Raw genomic sequence first — 18,366 nt, forward strand, 5'->3', positions numbered from 1 at the left:
GATACGGAGAAAATTATGTCGAAAAGCACCAGTGCGTGCAAGTTTCTCTCGTCTAGGAGGCTTATTTCGGAGTGCTAACAGAATACACATATTGTGCCTCTTTTCACATTACCTCAAAAACCCAGGGGTTATTTTATTGGAAGCCATGGGCCCTAAATTTTTGCCGTGTGTTATATCCTATAGAAATAGGTTGGACAGAAGGAAGCCAGGTACAGTGCTACATGTCTAGTACCCTACAAATGTCTTATGTTAACCAAATGGGCAAGGAAATACACTTTCATAAAAAAAGATCTCCCTTTGATATCATTCAATACAACCACATGCCAATGAAGATATCAGTTAAATTTAGAGACAGGAGAGGGAGAGTGGGAAGAGAGAGAGAGAGAGAGAGAGAGAGAGAGAGAGAGAGAGAAGGCACCTAAACAGGAAACATACTTCCTTCCAAATTATTGTTCGTGAGCTACTTGATCGTTATGTAGCGATTTGTCCCATGTCTGGCCCAGTATTCCTTCAGATCCAGTGGTATTGACAGATCATGACCATCTGCTGCTAGCCGACTGAGCAATCTTGTAAAAACACTTCCACTCATCTTGCGCCCACCCATCCGGGCATGGCGCTTATTTGGCATCTGCGGTAGTGGATACATGGACATATGGGTGGTGCAACAAGATGACTGCCACCCACCATTCCCCCATTTGTAGCACTGGCGTGGTACTCCAGTGCATGAGCAAACTGGCACTGGCATTGTAGAATCATCAAAAGAGACAAGATTCAATCCCAAATCATGAGTATCCCACTCTGATTTATACTTTATCCCATCAGATGAAGCCTGCCTATTCAAATCTTCGCCTACTTTCTTTCGTGACGGCTTTGATGCCCTGGATGCCTTGTTCTCCTTTGCTCGCTTTGTCTGACGTGACTTGACAGTATCAGCAGATATAACTGAAATAGGGAAGGCATCAGTTATATGCATATCTTTTGTGCTGTAATGAGCCTCAGCCAGTGTAACTGAATGGTTTGAAGGGTGGTGCAGGCGCTTGGCTCCACGTTGAACTCCACCACCCAATGGGAAGTTCACAGCATTGTCCCGCATATGAAGGGCCGCAAAGGCATTGTCTCGTTCCATCATGGCAGTATCACGCTGAGCAAGTGCCTCATCTCGCTGACGGAGAGCCTCTTCTCTTGCAGCTAAGGCTTCATTCTTTTCAGTAAGTGCTGCATTCCGTTCTCGAATAGCAGCATCCCTCTCGGCAATAATGGACATGATCTTCTTGTTCATGACTAGGGCATTTGGTTCCTTCGCTTGCTGCTGGGTCGCCATATTCCACTGCACATGTCAAATCTACCCCATTCAAATGGATCCATAATTGCATAATACAAAGAATAAACACCACATTGAAGTACATGCTTTCTTCTTACCGGAGAGGCCGCCCCTCTGTAATAGTCCATCTTGTGTCTCCCATTTTCATGTTGCCGACCATCATCCATTTTTGAATTATTAACAGCAAGTGCTGAAATCAATTTTAAGCCACTGTACATTTGTTAACATCTGGAATCAATGTTAAGCTACTATACAACTGTGAATTGTGAACGTATCACAGAGAAGCAAAGACTCATAATCGCAGTTACAAACCCAAAACACTAGTCAAGAAGCACATAGAAAGGAATCTACATATAATCATCTTGCCAATTCACTAAACAATAAGTTAGAAACAAAATCCAGTCATAAAGGAAGAACCATATTTACTGAAATATTATCATATACCTATCAAATCATGTAGGATGAAATATCTCAAATTCCACCCGAAAAAATGAAATATCTCAAATAGTGTGAAGAGTTGGCTCAATGATATTGGCATTTCTTTTGTAGCTTACTTCATTAAGAAGACAACAAAATGAAAAGGGTCCAACTCCCATTAGATGCTTACTGCAAATTACAACTGCTAATAGCATCACGACCTGAGTCCCTTATGTATGTCTTTCTCTCTAATTTTTATTTGGTAACGGTCCCATCCCATATCACTTGAGCTAGCCAAAAGAGCACCTGCCCATTGTTACTGGGGATTCTTAGATTTTAATCATCAAATCCAAAGTCTTGGAACCCGAAACTAATGCATGGTTTAGGCGGAAAATGAGCCAGTTGGACTTAAAGTGCTGTTAGTGAAACTTAAAGGACCTTTATTGAATACAAATACAGTTAGCAAGAATGTGTTAAGCCAAGCAGCATGGATGATAACAATGACAACAATCCTCATTGAGAATGAGTTCTAGTAGTTGCTGCATTCATACCTTAGCAAGTGTAATATATGCATGTTAAGCAATCACTCTGACCAAAAAATAAAGTAAAATCCATGTTAAGCAAACAAAAAAAGATACTATTTTAACTTCGGAACACAAGAAGAAAATTACAATACTTCAAAACTTACTCTGTCCTCCTCTCCTGCTATCTGCTGACTGCATACCACGAATACATCCCCATGCTTAATACAGCTAAAGTAACAGGTACACAATAAGTCATCCAAACATGGCAAAATCTGTTGCGGTTACCATATATTAGATCTCCTATCTGAAATGCTCAAAGAGAAAAAGGAAGTAGATGAATTAGTTGAAGGAGGCACACACATATGCAAGAACATGTAAATACTTTTTGTTTTGAAAGGACAGCATGCAAGCATGCTTAAATCAAAATACTAGTACACAAAAATTCCAGTCAGAGTGATAAACAAGTGATTTAATCATAACTTCAAAGTACTACGTCATTACATGTAAAGGGCACCAAACACTAAAAAGAACCCCATCCGGTGGGGGTAACACCAATAAAAGAAATTTTTATATTTTTTTGGTGAAACTATAGTAGCACTAAATGCTTGGAGAAGGAAAACTAAGATACTTTCAAAGGAAAAAAAACTGAAAAAATAATTCCACTATTTCAAACTTTCGAAGAAAAATAAATAAACTGATATCCTTATCTCTGTTTCAATCATCCTCCCATCTTGCACTTACTCTCCTACACAGCAGCGTCCACTTCTTGAAAGACTCAAAATCATCACTCTAAAACCAACAACCAATTTTACTAATTAGCTTGAATTTACTTCCCCATAATCTAACCAAAGAAAAACAGACATTTTAAATACTACCTAGACACACCAAACTGAGCTAAGCAAATCCAAAACTAGCCAGTAACTTATGGTCTCAAAAGGGAACAAGAAGTCAAGTCACTCAGCATGGTTTATATTCACTCATAAGAAAACCAGTTACAATTCTAAGCAGTATGTTGCAGTTCTCAACTTCCATAAACAATCATTCGTGGGCTCAAAACATTCACAATTTCGAAGAGGAAAAAAGAAGAAGAAAAGGTTTTAAAACCTAAATCCACAGTAGGATTCATGTTTTCCATTCCCACAACAGCTACTAGATTTTTTTTTTTTTTTCATTTTCCAAATTGATTAAATAAATACAAATCTTAAATTCATGTACTAATCTGTCTGTTGCATACACCATATAGGATGTAGCTTAGCAAACCAACAAACAAACAAACACACACTCCCTCGCATACTAACTCAACGTGCTAATATCCAAGAACTAAAAGGACAGAAGAAAAAGTCATTCAAACAAGCAAGAGCTAAACATAAGCAATCACAGAATGCACAGCTCAATCTCAGTCAAATAGGAAGCTAGTTCTGAGTAAAATCTACCATTTTTTCTGGAGAATTTTTATTTTTGCATCAAAATGTAAATGAATGACAAATCAATGACTTCGAATATGAAGCGCTGGAGTTTCAGTGAAATTAGGTTTTCCAGCAGGAAATTCTGAATGAGGATCTCCGAGATTGAAGCTTGAAAGCTCAAAAGAATGAAAAGTGAACGAAAATCACTCACATAAATTTAAGAATCCGCATCGGCTCCGATCGATTCGCGTGCTTTGAAGTTGGAAGTTCGAAGAGTTTCCGTTTCTTGGTTTTTTATTTTCTGACTAAACAAACAGTCGCAGAGACAGAGAGAGAGAGAGAGAGAGAGAGAGAGAGAGGGCGTGGTACGTGTGTTTGGGTTGTGCCTCAATCATTTTCGGGCTCTACTGCACGACGTCGTTACGATGCCCAGCTCAAAACGACAGCGTCCCCATTTTACCCGCCTCCCAACAATTTAATTAAAAAATGAACAAATATGGTGACTCTAATTAATCTTTAATAAGATTTCTATAATTATAAATTTTATAACTAAAATATAACTTTTTATTTACAAAAATACATGATTTTTGTAAACTTTTTATTTATAATTATAATTGTCGTCCATGAGATTTAAACTCATGACATTTCCAAGAAAATAAATGACGTCACGAAACCAAATAAACCAATTTTCTTAAACTCCATCTAAATACCAGTTTCTTTTATAGTATATGTTCAAATTCATGGAGATTTCAGTGCCACAACATTAGGGTTGAAAATGACAAATCTCGAATAGTATGTTCTAGAGTTCTGAAAAGTGAGTTGCTTTACTAGTATAGTAGTATCTTGACAATCTAGGTTTGATGATGAACTTCCAATACTATACAATATAATTATAAATTATGATAAATCTCAGTTTACTGATACCTCACTATATAATATGAAATTATAAATTATTTATGAGCATTATTGATTTGAATTTATTTTAGAAACCTAAAGAATAAAAATGTGCGTGTGTTATATTGCAAAAATTATTAAAATGCAGACTTGGAGCCATGAATTCTAGTGTCAGGGACTAAGGGATACAAGGGTACGTCTCCAGTTTATAGACTTAGGCAACAATGCTCGGGAGGCCCTTCTTCGTACCGAGGACACGTGTCGCGTCTAGAATCCCACATCAAAATATTAAAACAGCCCAAGTGAGTTGTTACTCTGTAATTTGACACATTTATAAGTTCATTGCTGTAAATTTTAATCATGATGTTAAGAAGCAGGTGGATCCCATGGAGAGAATAAAAAATCAAAATGCTACACAAACTGAAGTTGTATCTCTATCATCAGTTTTGACAAATCTACTGTTTTTATCCAACAATACAACATCTGAGATCGGTACATAATTTTGTTATATTCACACAATCTGACGCAGATAAGGTCAGATAATGTGGAACATAAGTTAAAAAGTAACACATGGTTTTCACAATCCAATCAACCCCTCAATGAGTATTTTTTTCCTGTAAAGGGCTGGAACTTCGGGTCTTCTTTCTTTTCGGCCTGCTCCTCTTTTTTAGTCTCCTTTGCAGCTTCCTGCAGAGTTAATTATATTCCAAAGAAAAGTGCAAATGATTTACAGTCAGCTTCGGACTGGGTTAAGGTTTGTAATATAATTCCAAAGAAAGTTTATGGAAGTCGAAGCAAGAAAAAGCAAGAAAAGCAAGAGTACCTTTTGTGTTTCCTTTGGAGCACGGTTGGCATTTCCTCCGAAAACAAGCTTTCCCTGAGCTTGACGACTGGTAGCTTGTGAACTAGATCCCGTAGAAGGCTGTGCATTACCGTTGGTGACCATAGGTTTCTTGTCTTTTGAACCTGAGGAAGAAACTGGTGCCGGCTCATACTTCAAAGGCCTCCCATCCAAGCGTCTCCCAGCTCCAGTAAAAGGGTTGAATTTCGGCTCCATCTCAGCAGGATCCTCTTCAACTGCAAGACAATCATATCATTCCTAAATTAACTTGGACAATGGAATAGTTAGATTAGATGGAAATACATGGAGTAATCAAAATTAAAGGCAGCACAAGCTATGTAATTTCTGTTACTTGAAGAAAACCTTTAAGAGTCACCATTGTATGCCACCATTTCATATTTTCAATTTCAGAGCTTCAAGCAGAAAATTTTGTAAACATTTCACAGAATCTCACAATTTACTGGAATTTATAGTGCCGAGTTTCTTTTTGGTGAATATATTCTACCAGGTAGATGAAGGTCAGAAAACTGGTTTTTATGGGGATTCTGTCAAAGACTCCACCGAAAAAGCCCTAATCACCAATATTTGTCACCAGTTGTAGCAAACAATGTAGATAATTCTTAAATAATTCGCAGAGATAGGCAGGGCGACAGTGGCAAGTGAAGTTGGTAAAACTCACGCAGTTACCAAGTAAGATTCTTCCTCAATAAACTCCCTAATAAGATATTTCAATCAATACCTGTGTAGCCTCGAGAAGTAAGTGCATCAAAGATATCGTATAATGCCTATGTCTAACTTCATTAGAACAATGTTTTTAGCATGAAGCTCACATATAAGCTGACTCAATCTCAGGAACGTGGTAATTTTTTGGGAAAGAAAAGGCCACACTAAAAAAAAACAGCATATGCCAGAGATACTAATGAGGAAATAAATATGTACCTTGAGCAGCTGCCTTGTTTAGAGGACCAGATGCAACAGGCTTTTCCGGTTCCTTATAGTCAAGAGGAGGTGCAAAGTCCACCTCACAGTCTGTCTCAATAATACTTATTGCGTGAGAAGGCTTTGCTTCTATAATATCTATATAATACTTCTTGTTGTTATATGCTACCATAATACTATCCCCCGTGGTTAAGCAAGAAAAATTCCTCAGTGTTGTCTCCAAGCTGCATGAAAAACAACATAATCAACTTCTTTTACATCAGATAGTTTACAGAAAACTTGGCAAACAACCTGTAGAAATTATTTGTTTTAAAAAAAAATAATAAAAAAAGATAGTTCCCTGGAATGAACATGGAACAGGTACTCAGCATAAAATACACACCCCACTCACACAAGACAGGTGCAAAGAAAGGCAATATCTCAACAATAACATGGCAACAAATCAAATATGCATAATTAACTTGTTTGTTGTCCTCTAAGTAACAGCTCATATCAATTCATTCCTCTGCCATACAACACTGATTTTATTTCCCCCTACAATAATCCTCCTCTAGAAGCAAACTTTTCTTCCTACCTCACACAAATCAAAGAACCCATAATCTAAAATAAGGATGAAATGGAAAAACCAAAACATTCCTAAGTTCCATGCATGCCTAGGGTCTCCGAAAATAACTGAATTGACACAAATGTAACACACTGCAGAGACATGTTGAAAATAACAGAACCAAGTTTAATACAAGAAAACAAAGTGAATAAGCAATAGCATAATAAACATACATAAATGAATAAGCAATTGCATAATAAACATTAACTTACATCGCTTTTGGATTTGAGATATCTAGAAAGTCCTTTGTATGGGGTTGCAATTTAACATATGTTCCCTTTGGAAGAGTCACATTTTTCACTCGCACAATATCACCTTCTTGCAAAAGCATATTCTCCATCATCTAAGTATAGCCAATTCAAAATAGAAACAACTCAAATTAAAGATCAGCAGACATTTTGGCTACCAAAAACAACCGCACAGTAACTTGTTCAAGTTAAGCCAGGCATAAATTCAAACACACTGAATTCTTACCCAATAAGGCATATAGATCATGCCTTCTTCTGCAATGAACTCCAGCACCCCACAATGAGAGACCCGCTCAGCAGAATCATTTTGAAGCTCAAACAACATTGGATAATCAATGTGTAAAGATGCTGCATCATGTTCAATATAAGCACTCTAGATCAGAGGCGACACATATTACAAAATAAATTAATTTGAAGTAGAAATCACCAAAACGAATGACTAAAGTAAAACAACTAACCAAGGCGATCAAGGGCTGAGGGAGGCATTATAACTGAAAAAACAGAAAACAAACAAATCAGGAATACACAACAAAAGGAAGACCTAACTAATGAAACTGACAAGACATTGGAGACTTACTTTTATCACCACTTTCAATTTGTGGCTGCAAAACAGATAACATAAATTGATATCAGATATAGGAACAACAGGGAAGGTGTACAGGATTTGGCTGCCTTAAAACACTCTCCAGGGGGATATTAATCTTTTATTCTTTTCTCTTAAAAGAAAAATATCTCCAAAACTGAAAAAATGTCTGAATGGGGAGAGGGGAGGTGATCCAGTAGACAACAGAAACCTAATAATCAAGTCTACATTCATCATGCAACAGTAATATAATTGGCGCAGAAAGCCTTGCACAGAGTTATATAGAACTGATAAAAGAGCTGTATGACAGTTTAGTTGCAATTCTTAAAGAAAAATGAAAATAAGACAGCATTCCAACCTTCTCAATAAAAGATGCAGGATAACATCGATATGTCTGCTCGAATGAAGTCCCGTGATACCCATAACCATCAAAATACTGCAACATTACAGAATAATTTTTATCAAAATTCAAGGCTAATCCAGGACAACAGGTTATAAAACACTTTCATGAAATCCAAATGAAGAAAAGTGAATGAGAAAAATCTTTTCAAGTAACAAACGCCAACCGATATACAGTAATGGTAGCTGTTAACATCTTTATTTCATAAACTGAAATTTTAAAAAAATTGTGCCAATAATATATAGTTTGGTCTGCAATAACACATGGCCATCATCAATCTAAACAAAAAAGAGTCCATAACCAGTAACTTCTTCGAAAACACGAAAATGCAAAGTAGATACTAAGCTATGAGTTAACCTCAAAGCCACTCAAGCAATTACTATCTGAAACACTGAATCAGTGTTACTCACAGTGAGCCAAGGCCAAGGACTTCACATAAACACATAAACATTGTTTTAACTAAAGAAGGAACAAATATAAACAGTAATATATTCTTCAACCCAGAAAATCATCACCTACCCACTGGTATCAAGTGCCTAAACAGTGAAAAGTAAAACCTTTTTTTTCTTATTTTTGGATAAATACTTATATATACTGAGCTGAATTCATACCATATTCACTGCGTATGGATTTGCACACTGGCTAACAACCTCCAAAAGCTCCCTATCAAAAAGAAAAGAAAAGCACAAGCTTAAATACTTACACAAAACCCAACAATTAATCCGTACATAAATTTATCTACCCTAACAATAAATTAATGCCCAGATCATAGTAACAAATATTGAAAGGTTCCAACTTTTCCAACTTCTATCAAATTTTCCTTAGTTTTCCTCATTGTACTCGGAGCGAAAACTTTAGGCTAGGGTAATCAAATAAACAATTACATTCATATCAGTAAGAAAGATATAATCAATATATTGTATAAAATTTCTAAATACAGATAATTGATCAATGTCTTACTAGTGCAGCAACCCAAAAAAGGGGAGAACTTCAAATACCCTTTACTCAAAACTGAACCCAAAAGCAACACAGTTTTGACCTTTCTTCAAAAGAAAAACATGTGGTCAAAAGAGAGAGCTCCAAAATTTGATGGGTTTTTGCTGGGCATGCAAAATTTGATGGATCTAGGATTTAAATAGATTATGAATTGGAAAACTAAACGAGAAACAAAACGGTAATTAAGTGGAAAATCGAAGGTGAGAATTGCGATACCGTCTGAGGAGAGAGAAGAGAAGAAGATGATCAAGTCACTGTGTGTTTGGTTGTCTTTTGATCTCTCCGGGAAGATGTGTTGTGGAATGTGTAGAATACTAGAATTAGACAACCGATTGCGCAAGAAAAGGCTAAGATGCGCCTCTGTGCGTTTGGTGCACGCTATGTTCACTGTCGGCCTACAACCCAAGTCCAAATCCAAATCCAAACCCGAATCTAAGTCCGATTCTAATATGGATATCATTGGGCCTGAAATATGGGATTGCATATCAAGGGCAATGGCTAATGTTTTTTTTTGGGCTCAATGGTTCATATTCATCATCTCGGTTCGTGCTTAGCCCAAAATTAATAATCCACCAAAGAGTAGCCCTAATTTTACGATTTTTTTTTTTTTTTTTAATGACATCTTCTGTTGAGAATGGTGATAACATACTAAACTCACACGCACCTACACAGATGCTAGAACTTGAACTACTACACTAATGAGTCCTTTGCATTTTCTATTTTAAACAACACACTAAAATACATTGTAAGGTGCGCGTCGAGGCATTACATCGGTGAATCGCCTTAAGCTTACAGTTGTTTAGCTAAGGCAAGGTCATGGAAAACGTATGCCTTGACAACGAGATGTTGTAAGGCTGTGCAAGGCGCTTAATATTTTGTAGAGATGGCACGAGGCATTCTTTGAAAGATATATGAAACTCGCAAAGGAATGAGGACATCTGAAATGTTAAGGCAGTTTACTAGAAATTAAAAGTGGAACAAAATGTCATTAATTCGGAACCCTAGTTCCCATGTGAACTCTTGTACTTTATCCTAGCAGTTAAAAGACATCCAAGTTGGTAAAGTTATGCCAAAAATTTTAGGATATCATGACACAATTTCACTACACTAATCCCTCATCGTATCCAAGATGTAAGGCTATCAAAGCCCCAATCTGATTTCTTCCAAGAAAGTGTGCTCAGAAACATGAGATTCAATAGACAACAGATTCAGACACCTTTGCAGGAGTAAAGTAATGCTAGAATCTTAGGGCTGAGGCCAGAGGAATGAAGAATCCCACTATCCCCAAATCCCTTAGCTGAGCACATTTAGATAAGATGATTTATAATCATGCAAGAGTTGACAAAGAAATTCTAAACAAAGCAAAGCAATTCATGTCCACAATAGTAAAAAGGCTAATATGCTGTGACAAGTAGATTGGTTATCAAGGCCACAATAGGATATATAGTCACGCAAGGCATCATGAGAATCGGGTTCAGTCCAGCTAAAAAATATTTATGTGAATCTTCAGAGCTGAATATTCTCATTCAATCTTAAAGATATAAGATCATCTTCAACGCTTGGTGCCAACCGCAAGTGGATGAAGCTTTATGTTCAATTTTATAGAGACGGATCATCAGCTCACTACAAGCAACATTGATATTGTCTCAAATTTAACCACCAACAAAGCCAAGTAGATGTGGGGTTTTATCACAAAATGTATCGGTGCTATTAGGAGTAGAACCACTTATTTATTTATTTTGTTAAGTTTTCAATTGGTAAACAATGAATAAAGTCGAAAGAAAAAACTGTCTGAGACCTTATATATAGATAAATAGTTGTATTAAATTTGAGTTTGGAACCTTCTGGAGTGGAGATAATCTTGTAATGTTATTGTTTAGATTCCTTTCCGTTGAAAACAAAAATAGCTTGGTAGGAACTAGATTCAAGGTTATAGGGGCAACCGACAGACAAGTGATCTGTAGAAGATGGCGTTAATTTAGGCGCTCCATTGTGAACTGGAGGGAACAAAAATATCATCAAGGATCTTCGCTTTGTTCCAAAAAGGCTGCATTATGCATATTCCATGACCAAAATTACAGTCCACCTGCAAAGTGCAAGCCACCATCAACAGAATATCAAATCACAGCTACAAAATCTTCGTTGTTCTGTTCTTTTTCTTCTTTCTTTCCTATCACTGCAACCTAATAACTCACTCACATGCATATTGGTCTCCCAATTTACTCCATTTCAAATTTCCATATCAAAATTGTATTGTTTATGACTGTCTTATTTCACAATATTCAGTTGCACCTTTTCATTGTTTCTAATCATATATGGCCAATGTACCGGTGCATTGTTTTATCGACGACACGATTTTAATTTTTTAATTCAATAGTTAAAGTGTGCAATGTACCAGTGGATTGTATGTACCATGCTTCAATTAAATGTGGTATTGGTTAGTGGTCATCATCGACTGAGCCAGTTTAGTTTAGACTAGTTTACAAGAGCTCCAAACCACAACCAAATTTGAACCATTACAGTCTCGTTCAATTTTTGGACTATTTTGACCCCTTATTTTGTGTTCAAAACTGAACTAAACCGACCACTACACTTCGGATCAATTGATTCGATCAGTTTGATCGGATTGTTGCCCGCCCTTATAGCTGATTACTTCCAAGAAGATAAGCATCATATATAATTTGTATACCGAAGTTGTGTAATACTAATTAACCCAAAAGCACTTGTGCAAAAAATAATTCATCTAACTCTAACTTTAGTGAGTTTAATACTTCGGGTCCTCTTGAAAGGAGAGCAAAAGGAAAAAATAAAACCCTAGACTAAGGAATTCCAACTGCTGCCCCTTTTTGGGGTCGGCGACGTCCCTCTTCTCCCCTCCCATCCTTTTTCCCCCCTTCCTCCTCATGTCCTTCTACTCGTCCCTCCCCTCAGTCTTTGCTTTGGCTTTTTGACAGATTTGATGTCTTGGATAATCTATTTTCTGGTTTGGTGTTCGTCAACGGGTTGCGGTTGTGTGTGCTTAGTGTTGGTTTGTGGCTATTATGAAATGCAAGGAACATAGTACTTTTCAGTTTTGAATCAACGCCCGTGGAGAGAAGTCTTATCTGTGCAAAGCACTATGATGCTGAATTTTAACAGTCTCATTTTCTTTATCATAAAAGGTCTTTTTTTTCAGTTTGTGAACGGTGTTGGCAATGGTACCCACTATGAGATGGTTATTTTAAAATGGTTATTGTTGGTGTGATAGATTTGTTTGTGCAAGTTTTGATTTTTTTGTTAGTCAAAACTATGGGTGGTACTCTTTCCTTTCCGAGATTTTGTCCCATAACGTTATCTCTGCGAAGATTTTATCGAGGCCGCCATTAACATGTTGATTCTCACTTGTATTGTTTCATAATTTTTTAATGGACTATCTTTTCATATATAAAAAAAAAAATGTTGCATAATACAAATCTTATTAACAGAAATAAAGCCAGCTAGCAAAAATTAACCTCAAAGTATCATCTCATCTTTGTGCGTACCATCTCCTTCCTAGTTTCCAATAGATTCGTACACTTACGGGTATTTATATTTGGATGATTAGCATATTAATTTGTGTTGTTAAAATAAAAATAAAAATATTAGAAAAATATTTATTTCACATTTTTTAAAAAGGAGGAAACAAGGAACTACATTTTTTTTTATAAAAAAAAAAAAACAACAACATCATGGGCAATGGCAACATTGTTGTCAAGAATTTTTTTTTTTTTTTTTTCTCCCTTTGTTTCCTTTTATTTACGTCCATTATGACACCTGTTTCTAAGGACAGAAAGAAAAGAAAGAAAAAAAATAAGACCTCTTTCCTTAAATCTCAACTACTTACCGCTACTCCACAAGGGATCCTTGTATTATAAGTGTATAATTATAATATTTATTATGGTCTAACAAAATTTAAACGGGTTAGTGGGTATTTAAAAGGTGTTGGTGAGTTAACTCGAAACTCACCCAAACAAGTTGACTCAAAAATTACCCAATTATTAATCGTGTGAGTTTGAATCATGTTTTTCCCGTGCGAGTTTTGAATTGTGTAACAAGTCGTATCAGAAATTGCCACCCTACTAAGCAGAGACACCAAGAAAACTTGACTCAGTGGCAAGTGATCCTAAAGCTCGACGACAATTGAATAAGATAAGTGACCAGTCATGAATGAGCTTGACAAGGAAATTCTAACAATGCATGTCTACAACAGTTGGTTTTTTGTCATGCACGTCTACAACAGTTAAAAGAGCAATATTCTCTGACTAAAAAATAACCAAAGCGTGAGAATATGGTTCAGTCCAGCTCAAAAAAATCTACGTGTGAATCTTCAGAGCTGAATGAATATGCTATTTTCTATCTTAAAAAAGAAAAATATGTATGTGATTTGAGAGCCCTTGCGATTTTGTTAATTTGTTGGGAAACAGAGTCTTATTCAAAGAAATCAGATTAATATTCCAAAATATCTGTTCTTACCAATGTGAGAGCTACAAAAATCCCCAAAATTGGAGGAAAATCGCAGCGAGCAAAACACGGCATGTGTCTCCATCTAATCAGTCGACATTAAAATTCATTTTAAGGAGCTCATAATATAGGGAACCGACCAGACAAAGCAATCTATAGAAGATGGTGCTCTCAGTATGTGCTCAATTGTGACTTAGAGGGTACATAAATATCATGAAGGATCTTCACTTTGTTCCAAAAAGGCTGCATTATTAGAGCACTTTCACCCATTTGTCATGATAAAAGATAAGGACAAGGCAATGACTGTTATTATTCACGTGAATAGTGGCAGCCCTTGCAAAAGTTGGTGTATTTTCACCCATTGCCATGGCAACTGAAGGGCAACCACTATTCACATGATATATAAGGAGATGAATTTATGTAGAGTTTTGGTGTGGGAAGTGAAGAATATAACTAAGTATTTATTAAGAATAAAATTCTGAAATTTTTAGTTTTTTATTTTATTTTTTTCGTTGTTGACGTCAGCAAACCCAGACTGTTCTTGCCTTTGGGCTAGCCTAGTTTGTTGGGACCTATGAACTGCCAGGGCTGTAAAAGCCCGTTGAAACTACAAATTGGGGCTAGGCCCCCTGTTGCCGGGCTGGGGGGGGCACCGGTGGAGATGCTCTTATGAATCTCCCATTTGGGTAGGGCAAAAAAGAAAGGAAAAAAAAAAGACACAAGATCAAATCCCATTCCTGGGTAGGTCATTGTTCTACAAGCATCAGCAAGTCCTACCCCTCTATTTTCAGGAAAGCAAATCCAAATTTTGATTTTGATATCTCCGGCCGAAGTCAACATACAAGGATAGACCGGGGTAGCAAAATAACAAAGTGTTTCTCCTTAAATTTTACAGTTGCAGTTTTTCCAAGTTTCCAACCATAACAGCCTGCTGCATCTATGGTTTGTGTGCGGCACAACTCACAAGACTGACCACAACCACCAGTCTTTGCAAATAACATCACAGCCAATCTTGACCACCACAAGCCTAAGCAAGCCATACAGAAGCCCACAAAATTGTGGTCATGGTCAACCCAAAGGCAAGTCCTTCATCTCGTCGAATCATGCAGAAGAAGCAGTTTCTTCTACATCATTTTTGTATACTTAAAGCAAAAACTATTCACCCAAAAGACAGAATATAAACACAACCACCAGAAGACCCCACAACCCATGATCTCAGAATCTCCTTATCCGACCCTTTTCAAAAGACATTTGACTCCATTCTATCTATTTACTTTTTTTTCATCGAACACTCAACACAACCCAAACCAACCGCCCAAAAGGGCCCTACCAAAGGATCCCAAATCATAAAGCAATGAAGAACATCATCAGTTTCAATGGCAAGCAACTTTCTTTGTAACATGCAAATGGAGAACAAAAGCCGAAAAGAAAATTAGGTTGAAGCCAAGCAATATCTGAACAAGAAAAAAAGTAAGATTATTTAAAGTCTACTTAGAAACATAGGAAGAGGAGGGAATAGGGCCCCGAATTTACAAAAGGGTGGATTCGGCTCCCATCCCACTCTTTTCCACAAATTGCAAAGGAACATACATGACATCCATTGCTCTTCATGAAATTTAAACTCAAAGAAATCAAAAACAAAAACAAAAATGAACAGGGAAAATTAAAAGAGACGACCCCAGCAGGCACACAAACAGCACTAAAAGGAATGTTCGAGACTGAATTGATAGCAGTAAAGCTCTGTTAAGCACAGCAGTAAGACCACTGATCTTCCTCACCACCACCACCACCAGCAGAATCTGCAACAACGACATAATCATCCTCACTGCAATAGTACAAGCCATGGTTGTTCATTGCAGTCAAGCAACACGATGAAGCTGCCACCAGATACGGCATGTTGTGGAAGGAGCGGGCAAGGCTGGTGGCGACTGCGGCGCTAATCATGCCGCCATCGTCGCCCTGCCCGTACTCCTCCGCACGGTGCTTCAGTGTCTCGAACATGAGCTCGGGCTCATGCTGCATCACTCGAAGGACATCCGAACACGACGGCCCTGGCACAGCCAGGGTTACCGCAAAGCTGTGGGGTCCGTCGCTCTGGGAGACCCGAACAACGCTCGGGCCTCCAAACAGGTTGTGGACGCCTCCAAGTGCCTCCTGATAAGCCCCGCCCAAGAACATCCCCAGATAGTACTTCTGCCCACCGCCACCAGCCCCACCATTGCCTTCCAATTCATGCAGCGGCAGGCTCGACTCGCCACCGATGAACTTGTCAATCTTCCCATCACTGTCGCAGGTCAAGTCCGACAATATCCCCCTCACCGCCGGCCGCTGATCGAGGCGGTGAATCGGGACTATCGGGAACGTCTGCCCAATGCCCCAGAAGTCTGGAATTGAAGTAAAAACCGAGAGATTCACATGGTACGTACGGACAGGGTCAGATGCCCCGATTGCTTTCGAAACCATATCACAGAGCCCATCAACAGTGGCTAATTGCTCAATGCCCAGAGACCCTTCTTTGAACTGATCAATACAGCGTTGTTTCAACTGATCAGCATATGTCAAGCAAGCCTCATACTCACCTCTGATTGCCGCAGCCGAGAGGTTTCGGTAATCGGCACGAGCTTCCTCTGTGAGCCCCTCGATGAAATACTGAAGCGCAAACGCAGACATGGGAGGTACATCATCACAGGCGCTGGAAGAAATGGCCTCAAATATCATAACCGAGTGATGAGACACGAGGGCTCGGCCACTTTCGCTGCAAATCACCGGGTGCTTCACCGACTTCCGGTCACAAACGTTCCGGACTGCTCGGACAACAGCGGCAGCATACTCTTCGAGGCTATAGCTGACTGAAATCTCAGAGTCACTGGATTTGGATCCATCGTAATCGATACCCAGACCGCCTCCAATGTCTATGAACTTCATGTGGGCACCGAGGCGGACCAATTCACAGTAGATCTGAGCAGCTTCGGATACGCCATCGGCGAGCAGAGCAGTCGAAGGGATCTGAGACCCAATATGGAAATGCAACAACTGAAAGCAATCAAGCAGACCCAATTGATCAAGTTTCTTAACAACCCGTAAAATCTGAGTGGTAGTGAGCCCGAACTTCCCTTTCTCGCCCGAAGTCGACCCGAAATGACCCGAATGCTTGGTTTTGAGCTTGGCTCGGGCCCCAATCACGGGTCGAACACCTAGCTTCTTGCTCAAATCGATAACCACATCGAGCTCTTCCTCTTGCTCAAGAACAATCACTGTGTTTAAGGCGAGCTTGCGAGCGAACAGAGCCAGAGAGATGTACTCGAAGTCTTTGAATCCATTGCAGATGAGAAGGGCTTCTGGGTTACCTTTGCACAAGCAGCTCATGGCCAAGAGAAGCTCCGGCTTTGACCCAGCTTCCAATCCGAACCGGAACGGCGAGCCGAACCGGACAATGTCCTCCACAACGAACCGATCCTGGTTGCATTTCACCGGGAACACGCCCTGGTAGTGGGACCCGTAGTCGTGAGACTGGATCGCGAGATCGAACGCCCCCTGGAGCGACTCCAGCCGGTTCTTGAGCACATCGGGCAGGCGAACAATGAGCGGGAGCTGCAACCCGAGCCCGCAATCTGGTTTCGGATCCGAAACCTTCTTCACGATCTTCAGCAGATCGATCTCCTGGTGGGGCAGGGTCGCCGACCCGTGCGGACGGACGGAGACGTTGCCGGAGGAATTGACGGTGAAGTAGGGCCCACCCCAGGCGTCGATTCGGTAGAGGTCGGATGACAGGGAGGGAGACCAATGGGAACTGTCAGTGGTGACGGCGGTGGTCGCCGGAGGTACGCCGGAAAATGGCGGCGCGGGAAGAGAGCTATCCCCGGCGAAGGCGTAGCCGGGAGGAGCCACAGCAGCGTCCACGCAACAAGCCAGGGCCGGCATCTCTTCTTCCGCGACGAAGATGAATCAAAAAATGAAATAAAAAATTAGAGAAATTGGGGGTTAGGGTTTGATTTTTGTGAGTTTGTAATGGCTGGGGGCTTTAGAACCCGCCGAGGCCGGAGCCCCGGCTACCCCCTCAAACGAAGCAGTAAAGGCTCTATTGAAACGGGTCGGTCCCCCTGTAACCCGCTCAGCAAGCTCCGTTATCCCCACACCGAACCTCAGGAGAGAGAGAGAGAAAGAGAGAGCGAGAGGGTTTCACGATTGAGATTTCAACAGGTCTCTGGTTTTAAGCTCCGAAATCCGACCCGACCATGCAGTGCATGTGACAGGATAAGGATGAGGAAGGAAGGTGGGTGGTTACGGGTTTTCACCTGAAAAATGAAAAAAAAAAACCAACGGAGAGGAAGCTAAATTCGGGAAAATTTTCTTTACTTTTCCAGGAAAGGCCGAGAAAAATTGCTGGGAAAGAAAATGGAGTTTCTAGTTGGGGAAGTTTTTTTTTTTCCTTTTCTTTCTCTTCTTTGTTTAAGAATCCGGAAAGGAAGATGGAAGTGGCGAGAATTGCATGAAAGCCTGGGCGCCTTTTTATAGGGAGGGAATCAAGGGATTAGGGTTGGGCCGGTGGGCCCGGCGTTTTTTATTTGGGCCTCGGCGAATAAAATATCTTTATTTTTAATTTTTTCCATGTAAGCTCAATTTCTCGTGATATTATGTGGGACTGTCGTGGCCACTCAGCGTCGAGTTGCCGCGTGGCCCCTGTAGCAGGAATGGGGCCCACTTTTGGTCCGCA

The 18,366-nt window shown here is 39.4% G+C and overlaps 3 protein-coding genes across 5 annotated transcripts; all 3 read right to left on the reverse strand.

Moving 5' to 3' along the window:
• Positions 1 to 244: 244 nt before the first annotated feature.
• On the reverse strand, positions 245 to 4,017 carry LOC117638130 (protein BASIC PENTACYSTEINE4). 2 transcript variants are annotated; one of them, XM_034373237.1, is made up of 4 exons: positions 3,880 to 4,017; positions 2,427 to 2,566; positions 1,420 to 1,511; positions 245 to 1,327 (listed from the first exon to the last, which is right to left on the reverse strand). In XM_034373237.1, exons 2-4 carry the CDS (start codon positions 2,458 to 2,460, stop codon positions 461 to 463), a joined length of 993 nt encoding a protein of 330 aa, XP_034229128.1. In that variant the 5' UTR covers positions 2,461 to 2,566; positions 3,880 to 4,017; the 3' UTR covers positions 245 to 460. The 2 variants fall into 2 exon arrangements, with proteins under 2 accessions (XP_034229128.1, XP_034229129.1); XM_034373238.1 differs by having other exon boundaries at positions 1,420 to 1,531.
• A 936-nt stretch (positions 4,018 to 4,953) lies between these two features.
• On the reverse strand, positions 4,954 to 9,509 carry LOC117637368 (ubiquitin recognition factor in ER-associated degradation protein 1). 2 transcript variants are annotated; one of them, XM_034372244.1, is made up of 10 exons: positions 9,390 to 9,509; positions 8,789 to 8,840; positions 8,136 to 8,213; positions 7,772 to 7,796; positions 7,653 to 7,685; positions 7,421 to 7,542; positions 7,159 to 7,289; positions 6,343 to 6,566; positions 5,386 to 5,639; positions 4,954 to 5,249 (listed from the first exon to the last, which is right to left on the reverse strand). In XM_034372244.1, the coding sequence occupies exons 2-10, from the start codon at positions 8,789 to 8,791 to the stop codon at positions 5,151 to 5,153; spliced, it is 969 nt and encodes a 322-aa protein (XP_034228135.1). In that variant the 5' UTR covers positions 8,792 to 8,840; positions 9,390 to 9,509; the 3' UTR covers positions 4,954 to 5,150. The 2 variants fall into 2 exon arrangements, with proteins under 2 accessions (XP_034228135.1, XP_034228136.1); XM_034372245.1 differs by having other exon boundaries at positions 4,959 to 5,249; positions 9,138 to 9,497.
• A 5,594-nt stretch (positions 9,510 to 15,103) lies between these two features.
• LOC117636386 (arginine decarboxylase) lies at positions 15,104 to 18,130 on the reverse strand. The gene has a single exon (XM_034370861.1). The coding sequence runs from the start codon at positions 17,571 to 17,573 to the stop codon at positions 15,396 to 15,398; it is 2,178 nt and encodes a 725-aa protein (XP_034226752.1). The 5' UTR covers positions 17,574 to 18,130; the 3' UTR covers positions 15,104 to 15,395.
• Positions 18,131 to 18,366: the final 236 nt, after the last annotated feature.

Source organism: Prunus dulcis, chromosome 8 (genome assembly GCF_902201215.1).
Source record: "Prunus dulcis chromosome 8, ALMONDv2, whole genome shotgun sequence".
NCBI classification, from domain to species: Eukaryota; Viridiplantae; Streptophyta; class Magnoliopsida; order Rosales; family Rosaceae; genus Prunus; species Prunus dulcis.

Excerpts from the sequence above, each read along its gene's own strand:
- LOC117637368 (XM_034372244.1), bottom strand. Across the intron at positions 7,797-8,135 it reads CTGCATCTTTTATTGAGAAG|CCACAAATTGAAAGTGGTGA; the intron begins GTTGGAATGCTG and ends TCTGTTTTGCAG. Across the intron at positions 7,543-7,652 it reads CTCAGCCCTTGATCGCCTTG|CATCTTTACACATTGATTAT; the intron begins GTTAGTTGTTTT and ends AACATGATGCAG.
- LOC117638130 (XM_034373237.1), bottom strand. The coding sequence starts at position 2,460 with ATGCAGTCAGCAGATAGCAGGAGAGGAGGACAGA. Across the intron at positions 1,512-2,426 it reads TAGCAGGAGAGGAGGACAGA|CACTTGCTGTTAATAATTCA; the intron begins GTAAGTTTTGAA and ends AATTGATTTCAG. Across the intron at positions 1,328-1,419 it reads ACAGAGGGGCGGCCTCTCCG|TGGAATATGGCGACCCAGCA; the intron begins GTAAGAAGAAAG and ends TGACATGTGCAG.
- LOC117636386 (XM_034370861.1), bottom strand. The coding sequence starts at position 17,573 with ATGCCGGCCCTGGCTTGTTGCGTGGACGCTGCTGTGGCTCCTCCCGGC.